The sequence below is a fragment of the Maniola hyperantus genome, chromosome 26, assembly GCF_902806685.2.
Source record: "Maniola hyperantus chromosome 26, iAphHyp1.2, whole genome shotgun sequence".
NCBI lineage: Eukaryota > Metazoa > Arthropoda > Insecta > Lepidoptera > Nymphalidae > Maniola > Maniola hyperantus.
The window spans coordinates 698,925-720,853 of record NC_048561.1 but is presented as its reverse complement, the minus strand read 5'-3'; the positions used below and the strand labels follow the sequence as shown (position 1 = coordinate 720,853).

Sequence of the window (21,929 nt, the reverse complement as noted above, 5' to 3'; positions counted from 1 at the left end):
CTAATTAAATAATAAATAAATAATAATAATAATAATAATAATAATAATAATGTCTGGAATCGTCACAGCAAAATAGTAATAATTGTAAAATATCAAATAATCGCTAATTCCATAGTACACAATCTCTAAACTAAACTAAAATGGCACGTCTAAATCTATTGCTATCACTTTCATAAAGTTGCTTGCCGAAAAGGATAGCACTAGATTTAGACCTGTTAATTTAGTTTAGAGATTGTGTACAAGAGAATCAGCCCCAATGTTTATTTGAATTAGTGTTTAGGTATATCTACCTTAGATTATAAACTGTACCTATTGTCTTTAGTTACTAATTGAAGTGTTTTAATTATTATACTTAAATAAAATAAATTTTCTGTGTTTCTTTTCTACTTCCCTTTAACTTAGAATCATGACATTTGGCAGGTAGGTAGGTCTTATTAGGTTAGGAGGCCTACACTCATAGAGAGGTCCTTAATAAATAAAAATACTTAATATATAATATTAAAAATAAATTATATATATATATAAAGTTACTTAACATTAAATCAAATAATATAATAAATAATAACAAACTATAGACATAATTAATAAAAGTGTGTAAGAACAATCAAGAAGAATTATTAAAGAAAAAAAAGGCTATAATAAATAAATAAATATAGGTCTTATAGCACAAGTGAATTTGTGGTTACCTACATCACAAGAAAAAAATTAAAACGTGTTCATGAAATATTTTACAAAGTAACATTAAGTCCTGTACCAGGGTATCACATGAAAGGGCTTTACTCTGTACAATAGATAAATAACTAAATCTGCTTAGATTGTAACTAGTGGATTTAGGTTTGTAAACCTCTGTGATAGTAATTCATTGCGACTATTACGAGTTTTTATTTAGTTTTCTTTAGTTGTATTGAAGGTGGGTTTTGCCATTTAGTTATGGTTCATTGCTGTGTAAAAGTTGTATGGACACGTCCATTTCCCTGTATATTATTATAATTGATTAAAATAATTTATAATACTCTTTGCTCTTTGTCCATTTGACGTCCACCGACAAAAGACACGTCTTATTTTTTTTTAAATAGAGCCATAGACCAGTCATGCATAGAGCAACGTAGAGCGACAACGCAACACTCAGACTAAGAATCAAGGAGACTTGTCAGATGTGTAAGCCCGAAAGGGACAAAACACAAAACAACAAAAGAAATCATAGGAAAGGTCATGTTTCATAATTTGCGTTCGCTACAACTTTTACACAGCAATGCACCATAAATGGCTTCTACACACCTTCAATACTAAATTTAAAACAGAAAACTTAATAAAAACTCGTAATTTTCGCAATAAATTACTATCACAGAGGTTTACAAACCTAAATCCACTAGTTACTTAGTTCTTTATAGATAGAAATACTTTATTGCATACAAAAATAGGTATTACATAACATGACAAAACAAAAACAAAGAATCTAAAACTTTGATTTGAAACTAAAACTAAAAAATAATTGTATACAAAGGCGACCTTATTGCTCGTAGCAATCCAACTAGTGAAAGGAGAAACCCCGTATATTCAATGTACCACTCTGTGGGAGAATCTAGGTCACAGACTACAGTGTATTGATATAATATCAATTATATTATCAAAGAGTAGGTATATAATCACTATTCTCTATGACTATAGGTAAACAAACCGCTTTAATTTTTAATTATGAATCAAAACACCCTTTCAAAGCTAGCGATTTGTCGGACGTGTCTTGATACGAAGGCAAATATACCTATATTTACAGAAGAAATGGACCCTGCAAGTTATTCCGGACTAGTATACACTGTTACGGGTGTTAAGGTAAGTTATTACATATTAACATATTCATACACCACTGCTGGCAGAGGCGGATTATATGTCCACAGCGCCCACCACAATTTAATTTTTTTTTGTGTGATCTAACCATCAGATTTTTCCCCAAATGTCAGCTATAAGATCTACCTACCTGCCAAATCACATGATTCTAGGTCAACGGGAGGTACCCTGTAGGTTTCTTGACAGACAAACATACAACAAAGTGATCCTATAAGGGTTCCGTTTTTCCTTTTGAGGTACGGAACCCTAAAAAGAACGAATGAGGAACATCACGTCATGACACTTTGTATAAGCACAGGCAGTTTCGGTCACTCCAAGATAATATGACTTAGTAGGGATAATTAGGTAGTAGTGAAAATAGGAATTACTATAGTACCTACCACTGAAATAAACAAAATTTTAAATATTGGTGAGTTTTAACTTTTAATATAGTTATTTTATGTTTCAATTATTTGTAAAACTCAATACCTAATGTAAAAAAGTTTGCTGATAAATTTTGGATTGTCTTCAAAATGTTCTGAGTAATATATTAGGCAAAGATATTCTTAATGTAAAAATAATGATTCTCTATTTTGCTTTTTGATTCAAGTTGTATAAATTAATTCGGAAGTAATGACGTCGAAAATAGAAACACTGATTACCTAGACTGTATATAGTTTAGTTGATAAATAATTGTTTTAGTTACCTACTACAAAATAAAACACTATGAAACACTACTAGGCTAGGTGGCTAGGAACTCTAATACATGATCGCGCGCACCCTTAGGCACATGCCTAGTTTGCCTTAGCGATAATCTGCCTTTGACTGCTGGGTAGAGGCACCCTGATCTTATACGTACCTAACTAGCTTATGCCCACGACTTCGTCCGCGTGAACTACACTAATCTCAAACCCCTTAGACCCTTAAGTCATAACAGCTATGTGCATGGCAAATTTCAGCCCGATCCGTCCAGTAGCTTGAGCTGTGCGTTGATAGATCAGTCAGTCAGTCACCTTTTCCTTTTATATATTTAGACTAGCGTATGCTCGCGACTTCGTCCGCGTGGACTACACAAATTTCTTACCCCTATTTCACCCCCTTAGGGGTTGAATTTTCAAAAATCCTTTCTAAGCGGATGCCTACGTCATAATAGCTATCTGCATGCCAAATTTCAGCCCGATCCGTCCAGTAGTTTGGGCTGCACGTTGATAGATCAGTCAGTCAGTCAGTCACCTTTTCGTTTTATATATTTAGATAAGCAATCACTAGACAAGTAGACAACAATCACACTTGATGGAAAGGGATGATGACCCCTAAGATGGGATGCGTTTACCTAGTAGATGCCTATATAATATATATAGCTATGCATATTTTTATATTAAGTATACAAAATGTTAATTAATGGATCCTGAATGTATTAATAATATGGAGCATTCCATGTTTCCAGGTAGAGATGGACGATGGACTACCACAGAGTATATGTCAGAACTGCGTAAACAACATCAATAACTGTTTACACTTCAGAAAACAATGCAAGGAAGCAGAAACAAAACTTATTATCATGAAAAACAAAATTGAAGACAGTGATTACGATATAGAAATTAAATTGGAAAATGAAAATATGAATATTGGAATAGAAAATCTTTCAAGTGACGAATTAGAACTACTTTCAGAAAAAACTGAAATAAAGAAGGAAGTTAACGTAACAGTGGAAAATAATTTTAACGATAAACATGAAAACTTTGGTAACAAGAAAATATGCAATAATAAAATCGACCAAACGAAAGATTTAAGAAATGTAAACAGACATACACAAAATATGGAAATCAATAAATGTCGATGTAAATTGTGCAAAAAAAGAATCGCAAAAAGAAAGTATGATACACATACGACTACAAAACATAAGCCTAGCAAAGACAGAACCGTTATGTGCAATATATGTAATATTAATTTAAATAAGAAACAAATTAGCAGTCATAAATTATCACATAGAAAAAATAAACAAAATATAGACAATGACGTTCAATTAAACAATTCCACAGTTGTAAATTTTAATAGCGATAATTTAATTAACGAATCATTAAATGCAGAAAATGATATAAGACAAGCTGAAACAAGAAATAATAATACTTTAAATAACAATAACGAAAATTTGAGTAACAATCATAATTATATTTCAGTAGATAATTCTATGGCCACAGAAAATGATGATTTAGACAACAATAATAAAAATAATGATAATTCAATAGATACATTGATAGATTCAGAAGTGGACACAGGTAACAATGTTGCAGCTCCAGATAATGTTAGAAATGAGAAACGAACCAACAATAAACTAATGAAACTAACAAATAAATCAGTGACAGCGAAAGTTATAAATTGTTTTACCAACACCCAAAAAGACAAACAGAAAGTTCAAAATTGTTTTAATGACACAATGAATATTGAAAATAGTTTTAATGACACAATGAATATTGAAAATTGTTTTAATGACACAATGAAAGTTGAAAATTGTTTCAAAAACTTACAGAAAGTAGAAAATTGCTTTGAAAACACACAAAAAACCGAGAATTTTATTAACGATGCACATACAAAAACAGATATGGATGAAGCTAAAATTGAAAATATTCTGTACAGTTATAACGATACTAATTTAAGAAGAGTGACATGTAAACTATGCCAAAAGGACTTGTCTATACGGAGTGTGGATTCCCACATGATAAGGTCACACCCGGGGGCTGACAAGAGAAGGGTCAAGTGCGATTTGTGTGACAACTATGTGATGAAGAGTAAACTGGTAAGGCATAAGACTTTAATGCATGGCGCTCACGGCTTTATGTGTAGGGTGAGTAGCATTTTAAACAACCTTTGTTTTAGGGTTCCGTACCTCAAAAGGAAAGGAAGGAAAAACAGAACCCTAGATCACTTTGTTGTCTGTCAACCGTCAAGAAACCTACAGGGTACTTCCCGTTGACCTAGAATCATGAAATTTGGCAGGTAGGTAGGTCTTATAGCAGACATTCAGGGAAAAATCTAAAAAATTGATCCTTTCTTAGCAGATGCCTACGTTATAATAGCTATCTGCATGCCTTTCAGCCCGATTCGTCCAGTAGTTTGAGATGTGCGTTGATAGATCAGTCACCTTTTCCTTTTATGTATTTAGATAAATTTTTTTTTGTTTTTATTCCAGTATTGTAAAAGCGAATTCGCAAATAAAGAGGCCTTAGTTGAACACATCGCCAGTTGTAGCGCTAAGAAGAAACGGAGAAGTTGTGATGCTGTAAGTATACTTCATCATCATCATAATTAGACAATCAAACGGTTAAGACATGTTCTCTGTTCGATTCGTTCTCTCTGCGATTAATAAGTACCTACTTATTAATCGCAGAAATATCTATCACTTTTTTGAACATTTACTTTTTATTTTTTAACTATTCTTACTCCTAGGTTAACTTTACTATAGTTTTAGATTTATTCAATTACCATTGCACCTTGAATAATTTTTGTTTTTTTGTGTTTTCACTATTTCAGAAAGTATTAGCTACTTTTTGTATTATTATTTTACTTATACGATTAATAATTGTTCCATGTAAATTGTGTTAATGTGCATGTAGTGTTTGCTTTCAAATGATTTTACATACAACGTCATGTAATTTAACTTTATGTAATTTAAGATCATTTTTGTAAAATTCGCTAGCGAACCTTTTCAATTAAAAAAAAAATCATCACTAACCGATAGCCGTCCACAGCTGGACATGTGGCGGTTGCCACAGATGCAACTAGATGGCGCTATTCAATCGATAACATTTCATGACGTAGTCCCGAACGAATGTACCGCCGACAGTACTCGCACCAACGGAGTTTTCTGCAATCTGTACTATATATAGAAGTTTCAAGACACAACCGTCGGCCCAGCTGGCGCTACCGAGCACACCCAACCGCTCAGTGGGAGATCACCCTTTGGTACGGTCGAGCCTGTACAGTGCACACCGCTCCCGTACAGACATAAGTCTCTTGTAGGGACTTCCACACGCCACTGTCTTGCTCCACCTGAATTCAGCGGCTCCGTGCGAATCCACCTAGTGGAACTCTCCACTAGGTGGATGACTCCATCCAACGCTGTGTTTTCTGGTGCGAGGTCGCCATTCCAGCACCTTGAGACCCCAACGTCTATCGGTTTTACGAACTATGTGCCCTGCCCATTGCCCCTTCAGCTTCGCAACCCGTTGAGCTATGTCGGTTACTCTAGTTCTCCTACGGATCTCCTTATCTCTGTTTGGATCACGTAGAGAGACTCCGCACATAGCTCTCTCCATCGCCCGCTGTAATATTTAAAAAATATTGTATGTAACCAGTATTGCACGCCACAAAGTGGCAAACTGTTAGAACTTTATAACAAGTATAACACCTAATGTAACTACACAGTTAATGCAATAAAAATTTATTCTATTCTATTCTATTCTGACTCTGAGCTTTGTTAGGAGGCCCATAGTTAGCGACCCAAACTTTGTGCAATTAAATATCACTAGCTAACCCGGTGCGGGCGAGCGCGGCGGACGTGCGGGTATGCGGGGCGTTACTCCGCCTCGATTGCTATCTCGACCTGTCGCGTACTTATAGGTTTTTCAATCCTGCTGGTACTCTTTGATTTTCCATGATAAAAAGGGGTTATTCCCGTTGAGTCACAACCCCATGAGTAACACTGTGACTCAATGGGAGTAAAAGTAGCCTGGGTTGTCCTTTTTTTTTAAAGAATATTGGCCATGCTAATCATGTACGGAATTTGCATGCAGTGTTTACTTTTAAAAGATTTAACATAGTTGTGCATGATAGAAAAACCTATGTATATATTATAGTTAGTAAGTTTTATGTTAAAATCGCTAGTAAACCATTCAATAAAAATAAAAATAAAATAAAATAATATTCCCGTTTCCCCTCCAACTAAGCGTAAAGCTTGTGGTAGGAGTAGGTACGACAATTATAGTGCAACGGGTGGGGTTTGAACTGCCGACCTTTCGGATTTCAGTCTACTCCTTAACCGTTGAGCTATTGAGGCTCCTAAATTTGTCATTGTTTATGCTATCTCCATTCTAAATTTCAGCCAAATCCGTTCAGTAGTTTTTTGGTGAAAGAGTATACATACAACATACATACACACATTTAAACTTTTGCCTTTATAATAATACTAGCTGATGCCCGCGACTTCGTCTGAGTGGATTTAGGTTTTTTAAATCCCGTGGGAACTCTTTGATTTTCCGGGATAAAGAGTACCCTGTGGGCTGTGTCCTTCCCTGGGAAGCAAGCTATCTCTGTACCTCATCATAATCAGTTGAACGGATGGGCCGTGAAAAGTTAGCAGACAGACAGACAGACACACTTTCGCATTTATAATATTAGTATGGACTAGGTGATGCCCGCGACTTCGTCTGCGTAGATTTAGGTTTTTTAAATCCCGTGTGATCTCTGATTTTTCGGGATAAAAAGTTAGTTGCCTATGTCCTAGGATTCCCAGGATGCAAGTTATCTCTGTACCAAATTTTATTAAATTCGGTTGAACGGATGGGCCGTGTAAAGCTAGCAGACAGACAGGGTTATACCCGTTGAGTCACACCCCCGTAAGTAACACTGTGAGTCAACGGATTTTTTTGGAATTGTTGTCCTGTTGAGTAACACTGTGACTCGATGGGAATTTTTTGAAATTGTTTTCCCGTTGAGTCACACCTACATATTGGGTGTGTGTGCGTGTTGACTGAATGTGCACTTTTCTGGGATGTCATTTATTTCAAATAGACATACAAACAATTTTTCGCATTATAATATTAGTATGGATTAGTGTGATTACATTCGTTGTAGAGTCGCGAGACTGGAGAGTGTGAAGTGTGTCACAAAACGATGCAAAAAGGGAGCCTCAAACTGCACCATGCTATGAAGCATGCCGGACTCAGACCCGTCTGTGAGGTAAATACTCTACAATCTGTTCCTATATATAAAATTCAAGGTCCTGACTGATTGACTGACTGACTTATATATCAATGCACAGCCTAAACCGCTGGTCCTAGAGACATGAAATTTAGAGGGTGTGTTCTTTGTAGAGTGGGTAATTCACTAAGGAAGGATTTTTCGAAATTTTACCCCTAAGTTAGGGTGGAAGGTTATATGAAAGTCCTATGTTTTCGAAGTTAGATATATGAAAATCAGGATTCATGTCTACAGATAAAAAAGGAAAAGGTGACTGACTGACTGATCTATCAATGCACAGCTCAGTGTTTACTGTTTTTGCAGCACTGCGGCAAAAGTTTCGGCAACAAGTTTCGTCTGCAGGACCACTACAGAGCGAAGCATGGCTACGAGAAGTACAAGTGCTCCTACTGCGACTTCCAGAGCGCTTGCAGCATGTCCATGAGGGTAGGCGGAAAATATTTCCTTCAGCGTTGGGCTCCCAAGGTGCTAGGATGGTGACCTCGCACCGAAAAGCACAGCGTCGGGAGACCCCCCACTAGGTAGACAGACTACACGAAAAGAGCCTGCGGTAGTCGCTGGATGGCGGAGCAAGACCGTAGCGTGTGGGCAAGTCCCTTGTCCAGCAGTGGACGTCTATCGGTTCATGATGAGGTGAGGTAAGTATTGATTTTGCAGCGCTGTGGCAACAAGTTTCGATAGCAAGTTTCGTTAACATGTTTCACAAACAAGTTTCGTTAATTTCTAATACAATAATATTGTTGTACAGAACCACGAGCGTCGTCACCGCGGGGAGAAACCGTTTGTCTGTGAGTCGTGCGGAACCAAGTTCCACGCCTCGTACCTACTGGCCCAGCATAGACAATCTCACGCCACTGACAAGGCGTTCCAGGTAAATAAACATCTTTTTTTTAAAGAATATTAGCCATGTTAAATGACGAATATTCCCCTTTCCTCTCCAACTAAGCGTCAAGCTTGTGCTGTTGAGTAACAGTGCGACTCAACGGGACAACTATTTTGAAAAATTCCCGTTGAGTAAGTGTTACACACAGGATGTTACTCAACGGGAATAACCCCTTTAGGGGTTGAAATTTATTTCAACCCGATCAGTCCAGAGCTGTGCGTTGATAGCTCAGTCAGTCAGTCAGTCAGATTTTTACCTTTAGACTACTTTTGCAGTTTCAACATTCATGATGGAGTATTTTGTTTTTCCAGTGCGACCTCTGCCCCGCATCGTTCAAAGTGAACAACACTTTGCATATGCACAAGCGCGCATGCCACAGCACGTGCAAGTATGCATGCACGCTGTGCACGCGCACGTACAGCACGCGCCATTACGTGGTGAAGCATATGCGAGCCATGCATCGATACACCGGTCCCGTACCGCCTTTGACGCCAGTAGAATGTTGAAATGGTAATAAATATTTTGTTTCAATAAACCTTTTTCAATAAGTATAATAAAGTTTTTGTAATAATTATTATGTGTTTAATTAAATCTTTTTTTCAATACATTCCCTCGAAAACGGTAAAGTGGTATTACCGCACATGTGCGATAAAAGTACTGTCGGTAAACAGTGCAGTGACATTATTATGTATTGTCGGAGATACTCAGCAGTAATCGGGACGCAAAGTCCGAGTCTAGTGGCGTTGATCGAGTCTACGCATTATGACACAATCTGGGTTACCATGGACACGTAAGAAAAACAATATGGTTTGAAGATGGTAAGAGAAACGACTTGTGTAGAATTGTATCCCGTGTTCCTATTAAGCCAACATAATAACCCTGTAGATAAACGGCCAATAGAAGGAAATAAGACGATCCTAGAGCTCTCTGCCGACATATATATCATGATCAACCCATCGCCGGCTCACTACTGAGAACGGGTCTCCTCTCGGATTGAGAAATGATTGGCTAACTGTGCGGAAAAATCGTATTATCGCACATGTGCGAAAAGAGCCACTTTATGATTCTTATAGCTAACTATAAATAAAACACTTTTTGCACGATACAACTAGTCTAATTAGGATGCTGGTTCTCCTTGTTGAACAACGCCGGATCGCTCGCAGTCTTCACCATCGCCCACAGCGCGTCGGGGTCCATGTCCATATCGAACGGCAGCAATATTCTACGTGACTCGTTCTTGATGTCTGTCGTTTTGTGTTGAGGACTTTATTTATATATCATCACTAGCTTATGCTTGCGACTTCGTCCGCGTGAACTATACTTTCAAACCCCTATTTCACCCCCTTAGGGAATGGCTTTTCAAAAATCCTTTCTTAGCGGATGTCTACGTCATAATGGCTATCTGAATGCCTTTCAGCCCGATCCGTCCAGTAGTTGAAGCTGTGCGTTGATAGATCAGTCAGTCAGTCAGTCACTTTTTCTTTTTATATACTTAGATGATCCACCCATCGCCGCCTCACTACTGAGCACGGGTCTCCTCTCACAATGAGAAATGTTGGCCAACTGTGCGGTAAAATCGTATTATCGCACATGTGCGAAAATAGTCAAAAATTGTTTTTCTGTCGCTGGGTATATTTTAATTTCATAAATATATTTATATTTCCGAACTCAAAATTTTCTCCTCTTTCATTTGACATCCCACTCGATACAACAGCAAAATTTTTTTTGAGACCCCCACTCTTTTGGGTGCAACATCCGCCTCATTGATTTTGTTCATTTAAAATGTAGCCCATGTCACCCGGACCATAACAACAAATCAATTGACATGTCATTCATCAAAATCGGCCCAGCAGTTTAGCCACAGTGGAACACACATAGATACAAACCCACATACATACATAGACTGCCAAAATCATAACCCTTCCTCCACACACAACAGACGGAAACGTTTAAGTGCGGAAACCAACCCAGAGCGAAGAAGAAGAAGAACCCTTCCTTTTGACTTTGCCGTAGTCGGGTAAAAAGGATACATCCCTTCATCTTGTTTGGTGGCGCGCTGAAATCGAACCTGATACCCGTGAGCTCTTTGGCCAACTCGTAAGCTTCTCTGAAACAAAAAGTTGTCTTTTAGAATTGACTATAATCATACCTATGTATCATTTGTGGGAATGAGTGTAATCCTACTTCCTACTAATATTATAAATGTGAAAGTGTGGATGTTTGGATGTTTGTTACTCAATCACGCAAAAACGGCTGCACGGATTTGGATGAAACTTGGAATGGAGATAGATTATACCCTGGATTAACACATAGGCTACTTTTTATTCGGAATACCAAAGAATTCCCACAGGATTTTGAAAAACCTAATTCCACGGGGACGAAGTCGCGGCCATTAGCTAGTATTTTATAATACACTAGATGATGCCCGCGACTTTGTCCGCGTGGATTTAGGATTTTCCGGGATAAAAAGTAGCCTATGTCACTCTTCAGGTCTTTAATTATACCCGTGCAAAATATCACGTCAATCTGTTGCTCCGTTGCAACTTTATTGAAGGACAAACAAACAAACATACTTTCGAATTTATAATATGGGTACTGATGTTATGGCTAAAAGCTAAGGGTGGTCGCACCTAGATTTAACCAGCTACAAGGTGTGGCCAGTCATATCAATGAGTACATCTATAGTATTTATCATCATCATCAGCCTGTGGACGTCCACTGTTGAACATAGGCCTTCCCTAAAGAGCGCCACCACAACCGGTCCTCAGCCTTCCTCCTCCAGCCACTTCCCGCCAGCCTCTTTATATTGTCGGTCCATCGTGCTGTATATCTATAGTATTAAGTATGTATAACTAACTTGGTATTGTCAAGTCGTTGCTGATCATTCTCTGTGATGGTGAGCTTAGAGAAGCTGGTGCAGGTCCTCGCCAGCTCATCTCCTCTCCGGTCCAGCTCGGCTAGCTGCTGCGTTAGCTCTGCCTGGAATCATTGAATTGAATTGATCTTCTTTTTATTAAACCTTGACATGATATCGGAAATGTCTCTCAACTTATCCAAAATTTTGTTAAAACATAAACTTAGTAAAAAATACTATTACAATGTAAAGGATTTTATCTATCTATATATGTATATAAAAGGAAAAGCTGACTGACTGATCTATCAATGCACAGCTCAAACTACTGGACGGATCGGGCTGAAATTTGGCATGCATATAGCTATTATGACGTAGACATCCGCTAAGAAAGGATTTTTGAAAATTCAACCCTTAAGTGGGTGAAATAGGGGTTTGAAATTTGTGTAGTCCACGCGGACGGAGTCGCGGGGTTCAGCTAGTTTAAATGATTAGAAAGCTCGGAAATGAGTTGCCTGACATCTTTGATAGTTTTAATAAGTATTGATATAGTAAATATCAGAGGTGATCAAAGTTTCTAACTTACATTAAGTTTGCGCTCTTGTGTTAGTTTGTATTCCAATTCATTCCTTTTCTCGCAAGCCTTTAACTGTTGAAGTTCCTTGTCTATTTTATCTGCAATTCAAAAGAACGAAATAAGGAAATAACGAAAATCTAAATTAGGTAATGTTAACTATGTTTATGTACCATCAACTTTCTGACAGAATTCGTCCAATTCTTCGCAAATACTAATATACCACGGTTCTTCTTGAATAACCATTTTTAAAACAAATATTTCAGTAAATTATTCTTTAATTTGTTTTATTTGTTCAATTCAATTTTAACGTACACTTTTCAAAACATTGCTTATTTTGACATTTGTTGTCATTTAAAAAAATTGTTGCTAGTCAAGGACATGTCCCTCTATTAAGGGAATTAATATAAGAATTAAGCACCGAATCGAGAACTTCTCCTTTTAAGAGGTCAGTTTAAATAGAATGAGCCAGTAAAACGATGAAACCATGATTTGAAATTGCATGACAGCATTTTCTTATTCTTATTTTAACGAATTGGTATTTGGTTGACTGTGAAAAACCACACCCTGGCACTGATGTATCATCGTAGGGTGGGAATGGTGGGAAGATAGGAATTTAATCTGGCAGCACTAATCTGCATCAGGTGTACCAACAATGCAAAAATAAAATTTAGTGTCGTTCCCATGTCGTTCCCGTTTGTGCTGGAATCTAATTACAGATTAAAAATGTATGCTTGATTGGTGGGTCCAACTTCTAAAATTAATAATTAGATAAGCTTCTTGTTAATGATGCAGCAAATGATAAAAAATATCTAGAACTCTCAAATTAAAATATTTCATAGCTAGTTAAATCGGATGATCTTTTATGAAATAAGGTTATCACTGATAAGAATGATTTATGCGATAAAATATTATTATCAGATTACACTCCTTTACAGATAAATCTTATCTATCATTACTCTTGAATTATAGATTTTGTTTTCACTTTAAGTTTTTCCAAAAAATTAACTTGGTTTTTGGGAATCCGGGTTTACAGGAAAAGAACCTTTATTTTGTTACCTAAAGTCGACAGTGGTGCCGCGGGCAGTCATCGAACTGAACTAATTTAATGTCCATTTTTGTGATGGCGGCTGATATTTATAGATCGTAAGGGTGTTGTTAGTTTTCAATAATAAATGTTTTAAAATGGAGGAGACAAAGGTTATTTATTACATAGACGACGAGGAGACGCCGTATTTAGTGAAAATACCGATATCTCCCGAGAAAGTGACGCTGTTGGACTTTAAAAATCAATTGAACAGGCCGAACTACAAGTTTTTTTTCAAATCCATGGATGATGATTTCGGTGTTGTTAAAGAGGAAATAGTGGACGATAACGCTCATCTGCCGTGTTTTAACGGTCGTGTTGTGTCTTGGCTAGTGTCCGCGGAAGGTTCCAACCCGTCGGACGGGGCTTCGCAGTGTACTGACAGTAATGCTGGGAAGACGAAACAAAACATACACGGGGCTCCTACAGTGCCCTTAACTAGGGACACCTGTACCGATACAGACAGTACGATAAGCTCCCGACCCGGTCACAGGGCTTCGTGTGACAAATACAAATACCGAGGTCTCAGAATAAATGGTCATTCGAAATATGGTAACCACGGTTTAGAATATGAAACAGCCTCAGTGTTATCCTCAGATTTAGACTCTACGAGTCTATTTGACAGCCAATCTGAGATTACTACAACCACAGGGAGGCATACAAATGCATCTGTAGACCGAGCGTTAACAGAATGCAGTAGCGTGTCACACTTGCAAGTCAGTTCACGCAAGAGGCCTCAACGGAGACGGAAGAGGCCCCAAGTTATGTCTAGAACATCCTCTTATTCTTCAATCACTGACTCGACCATGTCCATGCATATTATAACTGTTACTTTGAATATGGATACTGTGAATTTTCTTGGTATATCAATAGTGGGTCAGTCAAATAAGGGTGGTGATGGGGGAATTTATGTGGGGAGTATAATGAAAGGAGGGGCAGTGGCTTTGGACGGCAGGATTGAACCTGGAGACATGATTTTGCAGGTAATGCTAGTATTTTACTTCATCATCATGATCAACCCATCGCTGGCTCACTACAAAGAATGGGTCTCCTCTCAGAGTGAGAAGTGTTTTGGCCATAGTGTACCACGCTGGCCATGTGCAGATTGGTACACTTCTCACACCTTTGAGAACATTATGGAGAACTCTCAGGCATGCAGGTTTCCTCACGATGTATTCCTTCACCATTAAAGCAAGTGATATTAAATTACTTGAAATGCACATAACTTTGAAAAGTTTGAGGTGCATGCCCGGGATGGAACCGACCTCCGATTAGAAGGCGGACATCCTAACCGCTAGGCTATCACAGCTTTTTCTGTACACTAAAACTAAAAGTATATTCATTCATTCATTCATTCATCTGCGGCTCTACTGTGTTGTGATTGAAGGACAAGTAACACAAGTAAACAACTCAATATTATTCACATCATAATATTAATAGTGATTTATTTCAAAATAATATTTATTTTACACAGGTGTGTTCATGGATTTTATCCGTGCTTATATTTTAAATGTGAAATTGTGTCTTTTTAACTGACTTCAAAAAAGGAGGAGGTTCTCAATTCGTTGGAATCTTTGTTTTTTTATTTTATTTTTTTATTCATTATAGGCAAACGCTTGACCACAGTCACGCGTGATGGAAAGTGATGATGTGGCCTAAGACCTAGAAGATGCCTATTCACTCTTGTCTGTCTGTCTGCTAGCCTTTCACGGCCCATCCGTTCAACCGATTTTGACGAAATTTGGTACAGAGATAGCTTGCATCCAGAGGAAGGACATTTTATCCCGGAAAATCAAAGAGTTCCCACGGGATTTTTAAAAACCTGAATCCACTTCCCTTTCCAGGTTAACGACGTAAATTTCGAAGACATGACCAACGATGAAGCAGTGAGGGTTCTACGCGAGGTGGTCCAGAAACCAGGCCCCATCAAGTTGGTGGTGGCCAAGTGCTGGGACCCCAACCCCAAGGGCTACTTCACCATCCCACGCACAGAACCCGTCAGGCCCATTGACCCTGGTAAGTGGTAATATTTAAAAAAAAAAAATTAGGGCATGTAACCATCATTGCCTAAGGATGTGGTTATGTCAAGTTCTCAGTTCAAGAATAGATTAGACAAACATTTGGAAAACTCGAAGCACTTCTGATATAGACTCATCAGCGATAGCTGCTTAGTCTATTCAAAATAATCATAATAATCATAATAATCATAATAATCATAATAATCATATGATGTGTGGTTAAAATAAAACTAAATGTAGGTAAACCTCAATAAAAGATGGCAGCCTCAATACAGTTGTTCTGTTTGGCGGCTGTTATCGGTGAAAGTTTCGTGGGAAGTACAGATACAATGAGTAAGGTTTTCATGGTTTTTTCTTTCCAGGTGCATGGGTAGCCCACACACAGGCTCTCCGTGAAGCGTACCCACCTCCTCCCCTGTCCACCCTGCCAGCGGCCTCCATACCAGAGCGAGGGTCAGACGCTGGCTCGTTGCCAGCTGAACCCACCCTGGCTATCGGCATGGACATGGCGAGGATCGTGAGAGCTATGCTCAGCCCCGACTCTGGTGAGTGAGGTGTTATTCCAGATCCACTTGCTAGAATTGGCTTGTTCTGGCAAGTGGGGTGTTTCTCCAGATCAATTGGCTTGTTCTGGCAAGTGGGGTGTTTCTCCAGATCAATTGGCTTGTTCTGGCAAGTGGGGTGTTTCTCCATATCAATTGGCTTGTTCTGGCAAGTGGTGTGTTTCTCCAGATCAATTATACATGCTCTTGTATTACATAGGTTTGGAGATCCGCGACCGAATGTGGCTAAAGATCACGATACCCAACGCGTTCATCGGGGCCGACGTGGTGGACTGGATACTTCAGCACGTCGCGGGTATAGCGGACCGACGCGACGCTAGGAAATATGCGTCGCATATGCTCAAAGTAAGTTTATTAATGTTATACTATCTGCGTTAAGTACACAAATTTCAAACCCCCTATTTTACTTTTTAATTTAACTTACTTTTGAATTTTCAAAAATCCTTTCTTAACGGATGTCTACGTCATAATAGCTATCTGCACGCCAAATTTCAGCCCGATCCGTTCAGTGGGTTGAGCTGTGCGTTGGTTGATCAGTCAGTCAGTTGGCTTTCGTTTTTTTTTTATATATACAGGCTGTAACCAGAACCCTGGCAAAAACAAAGGTGATAGTACTGATGATTACTGATATGATACCACAAAAAAAACGCGAAAAAGTATGTAAAAACATCCTATAATTTTGTAAAAGTTTACGATTATTTTGCAAATAAAACATCTGGCTGACGCTAAAGGTAATGTATTGAATTGTGTTTAGGTAGTATAACAATGGCACCGATTCCGTTGTCTTTCTCTAAACTAAATTTAGAGTATCTGCATCCTTTTCTTTTTAACAATGCTAAAAAGGGACAGAACATGAACTTTACATTTAAAGACTCTAAATTTTAGTTCACGCTACAAATTTAAACAGTAGGCTCGCGACTGTGCGCTAAAATCACGGGTTTTACCATCTAAAAATTATATTTAAAACTGTCAAACTGCATCTGTCCTTTTCATATTACATTAGGAAGAAGAGGATACGAATACTCTAAAATTAGGTTGTGCTCAGAATCAATACCAATAACACTAGGTTTTTGTTAGCGTTCTGGTTACACCGTTTATATTGTTAGGCGGATTGTTTATAGTGTGTTACAGGACTAATGTTGATAGTCAACTGCACACTGGCTAGTACCCTCTGACATTTCTCCGAGAGTCGATGGTTTTGGCATAGACTCTAGACTCTATGGGACACTTGGGATATGAATAGTTCATTGTACTTACTTGTAAACCAATTTAATAAGCAAACCGTGATTAAAGTATGTAAAAGTATATCAAAGTGGTTTTCATCTTAACAATATGGATAGTTAAACCAAAAATAATTTCCTCATTCCAGGCCGGTTTCATCAGACACACGGTCAACAAGATCACATTTTCCGAACAATGCTACTACGTGGCGGGGGAGCTCTGTGCGGACATGGCAGCCCTGCGGCTGAGGAGCGCGGACCAGGACAGTCTGGCGTCAGATACCTTGGCTCCTCTACCTAACCCCAAGTGAGTATAAAAAATCTACATATTCCTTATTTCGCTTCCAAGTAAATGTAAAGTTATTGTGTACACGCTCATGACAATTGTACACAAACTCATGACAATTATACATAAACTCATGATAATTGTACACATACTCCTGACAATTGTATACACACTCATGATAAGTATACACAAAGTTATCTCAATTGTACACCCACTCATGACAATTGTGAATACACAAAGTCAACTATAGAATATGGACTCACGTAAATGATAGATGACACTCATAATAAATTTAAAAAAAACGTAAACTCATGTCAATTATCCACACACTCATTTCAATAATTACGTAGAGTCATGTCGATTGTCCACACACTCATTTCAATAATTACGTAGACTCATGTCGATTTGTCCACACACTTATGTCGATTGTCCACACACTCATGTCGATTGTCCACACACTCATGTCAATTGCACACACACTTATGTCAATTTTACTTACACTCTGGCAATGGTGCCCTCATAAATAGAATTGTTTCAGTATGATGGGCCCCGGGTACATGCCGTACGCGGGCTCGTACGGCTACCAGCCCATCCCCTTCAAGTACAGCTCGTGTGTCACCAGCGAACATACCATATATGGGTTAGTGATCATTTATATCTAAATTCATATGTTTTTCTATAAAATATACTTAAAAGCGTGGACTATAAACGCCAGGGCAGAGGCGAACGTAAATATCACTACTCATATTATAAATGCCAAAGTGAGTTTTTTTTGTTATTTATTTATTTATTTATTTATTTTTATTATTCATGTACCAAAAATTGTAGTTACAAAGTAATAATAAATTAAGTTACATTGGAAATGCTTATCTCTAAACAGAGATTTCTTCCAGCTTCCCATTCAAGGTTGTGAGTAAGGCGTATCAAGAAGTGGAATAGGTCTACAGTACTAGAATCTAATAAACTACTTAAATATCTTATAATAAATACCCAAATCAACTTATATACAATAATAATACTTATCATAAATAATTATATACATAATATATGAAAAAATATAAATACATATAATATATAGAATACTCTATATTAATGATAGGTAATACTGCTTCACTCTGTATTTGAATGAGTGTACTGAGTGGCAGTTCTCTCTGACATTTTCAGGAAGTGAGTTATTCGTGATCGTGATCTTTTGCATGGGTATAATTAAAAACCTGGAGGTTTTTTTATTATTATTCTTATTTAGATACAAGTTAGCCTTTGACTGCAATCTCACCTGGTGGTAAGTGATGATGCAGTCTAAGATGATAGCGGGCTAACCTGGAAGGGGTATGGCAGTTTTTATTAAACCCATACCCCTTTGGTTTCTACACGGCATCGTACCGGAACGCAAAATCGCTTGGCGGCACGGCTTTGCCGGTAGGGTGGTAACTAGCGACGGCCGAAGACCAGAAATTTAGAAATTATAAAATTCCAAACCCCTTCCAGGAATCGAACCCGGGACCTCCCACTATTAAGACCACAGCGCTCACCACTGCGCCAGGGAGGTCGTCAAATATACTTAAAATAGATATAGAACATAGATATATTACTAAGAAATAGTAATATATCTATGTTCTACATAGATATATTACTATTTCTTATATCAAAAGTAAAAGTTTTGTGTAATTACTAACACCAATATGATCCTTTTGTTGGTCGAAATAAAAACATTTTATTTTATTATTTTTATTTTTAAAAGCATGAAGGAGGCGAGCATAAATATCACTACTCATATTATCAATCCCAAAGTGAGTTTGTTTATTGATTTGTCCTTCAATCACGTCGCGACAGATCGACGTGATCGACGATAAAGGTCGATGTACATTATTTTCTGCCGCATACAGTACTCATGTCAAATGTCCGTATACTCGTATCCATTGTATCTGCACTCATGTCAATTGTCCATACACTCATATCCATTGTGTAATCACTCATCACTCACACATTTGCAGTTACAATCGTGAAGAGAGTGTTCTGTCCGGCAGCGGGGGCTCCAGCGCCGGCTCGGACCATCTCACCGCTAAGGAGCCTACGGGTATGTTGTTGATATTATAATATGTTATCTATATACAACGTTAGTTTTAGTATAAGCAAAACCTGAAAATTCAGAATCATTTTTACAACGGGTTATATTTTAACGAGAATATTTTGTGACAAACTTGACAAGTCCACTATTTTTTTTATCTTGACGTTGCAGCAGCGACCCGCGAGAACGAAGTGAAGTCAACCTCAAGTGGGTCCGGAACGAGCGCGGCGGCGGACGGCGGAGGGGGAGGGGCGAGACGATCTCACTCCCACTCTAGTGGCTCTGATCGAGCCACTGACAGGCCCGTGCTCTTCCTCTAACGGTACGCTCTATAATATTCATGTCAGCTGTGCATGCACTCATACAAATCATCCATACACTCATGTCCATTGTACATGCACTCATGTCAACAATTGTCCATACACTCATGTTAATTGTGCACACCCTCCTACAAATTGTCAGTACACTCATGTCAACTTGTGTGTGCACTCATTGATAATTGTATATACAGTCATGTCTATTATGAAGGCACTCATATCAATACTTGTATACACTAATGTTATTCACACATTCTTGTATAATTAATTGTGCACGCACTCATTTCAATAATAAAAAATTCTAACATTCATAAATTGTACTCTCATTCATGTTAATTGTTCATATATTCATAAAATAAATTAATTGTTCTATGATTCATGTAAATTAAATTTACAATACAATAACAAATTAAAAAATACACTCATAAATCAAAGTCAAAACATTTCTTTCAAAATACGATACTTTTGTACACTTTTTAAATTGTGCTATTATCACTTTTCACTATGTTGTTCATAGTCCAAAATAAATTGTTCATACACTCATAAATTGTGCATACACTCATGTCAATTGACCATACGCTCATTTCAATTATCCATACACCCATTTCAATTATCCATACACTCATGTCAATTATCCATACACTCATGTCAATTATCCATACACTCATTTCAATTATCCATACACTCATGTCAATTGATCATACACTCATGTCAATTATTACACACTCATGTCAATTGACGTTTGTATATTGTATGTATACTCATAGTCATAGTTTGTGCTACCACTCATTTCTTTTGTCTTTGGTTTCAGGACAAAATTCTAAAGTGTCCGTCACTGCCAAATAAAATTATAGGAATTTCGTACGTATTTATATAATAACAACAATATGAAATAAACCAATATAGTTGTCGATTGTAATCAAAAATTGAACCAAATTTAAACTACTCTCTCTTTATCGTGTTCATCACTAAGGGTCGTGACCCTAACCATTAAGGTGAAATGCGTCCCAAAAGCTGTGTTGAGACATACCTAATTCGGATGTTCAAAGAAGCGTGTTTTATTAATACAAATTTGTTTATTTATTTATTATAAAACGTCACGCATTTATCACGTCATGCATTGCCAGACACTACGCAGAGAAACTTCCGGCTTTTATAAAATAACGAAGGTCTGGCACGCGCTGGCTCTTAGTCCATAAACAAATTATGAAAGGGGGCGTCCATAAATTACGTAAGGTGTTTTTTTGAATTTTCTGATTTTATTCAACCCCCTCCCCCATCCCCCAATCTCACGTGAGATTTTTCAAAATGTGGGTTTTTTACGTAAAGGCGTTGGATACTTGAATGAAATTATTTTCTTTCGAACGAATTATTGAATGATCTTAATTGTATTACGGTTACGCTTAAGATTAAATCTTAAGCATGTACAATCTGGATTAAATGGACCAAAATGGTATAATTTTTTTTGTTTCAATCAGAAAAAAAATTGCGTGATATTTGCCGAGACCCCCCCCCCCCCCTCTCCAACGTAAGATTAGATGAGATTTGACTTGACCCCCTCCCCCCTTAAACATCTCACGTAACTAAACAACTTTTGGATATAAAAAATTTGTGGATTTAAATTTGGTTTATTTTTTTGTATATAAAACGTGATTGGTTTATAGTTATTGTATACTAGTTATAGCATGTAGTTTTGTCTGTGCCGTATTATATATAAAGGCTTGGTCGCACAACGCGTGTGCAATAAATGATACAGTCACGAAAAACCAACTCTGACCTCGTACTTGCGCAGTGGGTGATTTATCGATCGATTTGGCTGTACGAGGTAACGCGACGGCGGGGGTGTCTGCGCTGCCGCACAATTGGTTCGTCACTCAACCTGTTTAGTTAGTATAAGCAAACAGTACAGTACTACCACTTTTATGAGTCGCATCGGCAAAATTCGTTTGCGCAGAAAAGCTCTAACCCAAGGGCGTTTGTGCACTCGTCCGTGATTTTACGGATGAGCTGTGCGACCGTGCGTTGATAGATCAGTCAGTCCTTCCTTCCTTTTTTATATATGTAGATTTCTGCGCAAGTACATCGGCGTTGCTTATAGAAGTGGTGGTACTGTACCCAAGCGCAGACATCCTCTTTGTCTTTCATAACTCACCTGATAACAAAACGCGGCCATGTTAGTCTGGTATAATGTAAACCGTGCTTTTTTGAAAATTTCCACTATTATGACTATCATTTTATAGTCAAATATGCATGAGTTTT

The 21,929-nt window shown here is 37.7% G+C and overlaps 3 protein-coding genes across 7 annotated transcripts; 2 read left to right on the top strand and 1 right to left on the bottom strand.

Annotated features, from left to right (window-relative positions):
* The first annotated feature begins 1,640 nt into the window (after window positions 1-1,640).
* On the top strand, window positions 1,641-9,260 carry LOC117994049 (uncharacterized). Of its 4 annotated transcripts, none has more exons than XM_069507504.1 (7): window positions 1,642-1,830; window positions 3,272-4,621; window positions 5,015-5,104; window positions 7,678-7,782; window positions 8,107-8,229; window positions 8,552-8,674; window positions 8,998-9,260. In XM_069507504.1, the coding sequence occupies exons 1-7, from the start codon at window positions 1,696-1,698 to the stop codon at window positions 9,190-9,192; spliced, it is 2,121 nt and encodes a 706-aa protein (XP_069363605.1). In that variant the 5' UTR covers window positions 1,642-1,695; the 3' UTR covers window positions 9,193-9,260. The 4 variants fall into 4 exon arrangements, with proteins under 4 accessions (XP_069363606.1, XP_069363605.1, XP_069363604.1 ...); XM_069507503.1 differs by having other exon boundaries at window positions 3,272-4,669; XM_069507506.1 differs by lacking the exon at window positions 1,642-1,830 and adding an exon at window positions 2,099-2,254 and having other exon boundaries at window positions 3,272-4,669.
* On the bottom strand, window positions 9,246-12,471 carry LOC117994375 (uncharacterized). Its single transcript, XM_069507603.1, has 5 exons — window positions 12,285-12,471; window positions 12,124-12,212; window positions 11,544-11,665; window positions 10,717-10,793; window positions 9,246-9,930 (listed from the first exon to the last, which is right to left on the bottom strand). The coding sequence occupies exons 1-5, from the start codon at window positions 12,355-12,357 to the stop codon at window positions 9,800-9,802; spliced, it is 492 nt and encodes a 163-aa protein (XP_069363704.1). The 5' UTR covers window positions 12,358-12,471; the 3' UTR covers window positions 9,246-9,799.
* A 627-nt stretch (window positions 12,472-13,098) lies between these two features.
* dsh (Segment polarity protein dishevelled) lies at window positions 13,099-20,920 on the top strand. 2 transcript variants are annotated; one of them, XM_069507522.1, is made up of 9 exons: window positions 13,099-14,181; window positions 15,043-15,214; window positions 15,579-15,761; window positions 15,979-16,124; window positions 17,149-17,306; window positions 17,824-17,925; window positions 19,280-19,362; window positions 19,528-19,675; window positions 20,482-20,920. In XM_069507522.1, the coding sequence occupies exons 1-8, from the start codon at window positions 13,297-13,299 to the stop codon at window positions 19,671-19,673; spliced, it is 1,875 nt and encodes a 624-aa protein (XP_069363623.1). In that variant the 5' UTR covers window positions 13,099-13,296; the 3' UTR covers window positions 19,674-19,675; window positions 20,482-20,920. The 2 variants fall into 2 exon arrangements, with proteins under 2 accessions (XP_069363623.1, XP_034838138.1); XM_034982247.2 differs by having other exon boundaries at window positions 13,102-14,181; window positions 19,525-19,675.
* Window positions 20,921-21,929: the final 1,009 nt, after the last annotated feature.

Bases quoted from the DNA above. Each gene is read 5' to 3' on its own strand.
- LOC117994049 (XM_069507503.1), top strand. From the start codon at position 1,696: ATGAATCAAAACACCCTTTCAAAGCTAGCGATTTGTCGGACGTGTCTT. The intron at 4,670-5,014 runs GTGAGTAGCATT...TTTTTATTCCAG, and splicing joins CTCACGGCTTTATGTGTAGG to TATTGTAAAAGCGAATTCGC. The intron at 7,783-8,106 runs GTAAATACTCTA...CTGTTTTTGCAG, and splicing joins GACTCAGACCCGTCTGTGAG to CACTGCGGCAAAAGTTTCGG.
- LOC117994375 (XM_069507603.1), bottom strand. From the start codon at position 12,357: ATGGTTATTCAAGAAGAACCGTGGTATATTAGTATTTGCGAAGAATTG. The intron at 11,666-12,123 runs GTAAGTTAGAAA...CAATGATTCCAG, and splicing joins CACAAGAGCGCAAACTTAAT to GCAGAGCTAACGCAGCAGCT. The intron at 9,931-10,716 runs GTATCCTTTTTA...ACAAAACGACAG, and splicing joins ACCAAACAAGATGAAGGGAT to ACATCAAGAACGAGTCACGT.
- dsh (XM_034982247.2), top strand. From the start codon at position 13,297: ATGGAGGAGACAAAGGTTATTTATTACATAGACGACGAGGAGACGCCG. The intron at 14,182-15,042 runs GTAATGCTAGTA...TTCCCTTTCCAG, and splicing joins CTGGAGACATGATTTTGCAG to GTTAACGACGTAAATTTCGA. The intron at 15,215-15,578 runs GTAAGTGGTAAT...TTTTCTTTCCAG, and splicing joins CGTCAGGCCCATTGACCCTG to GTGCATGGGTAGCCCACACA.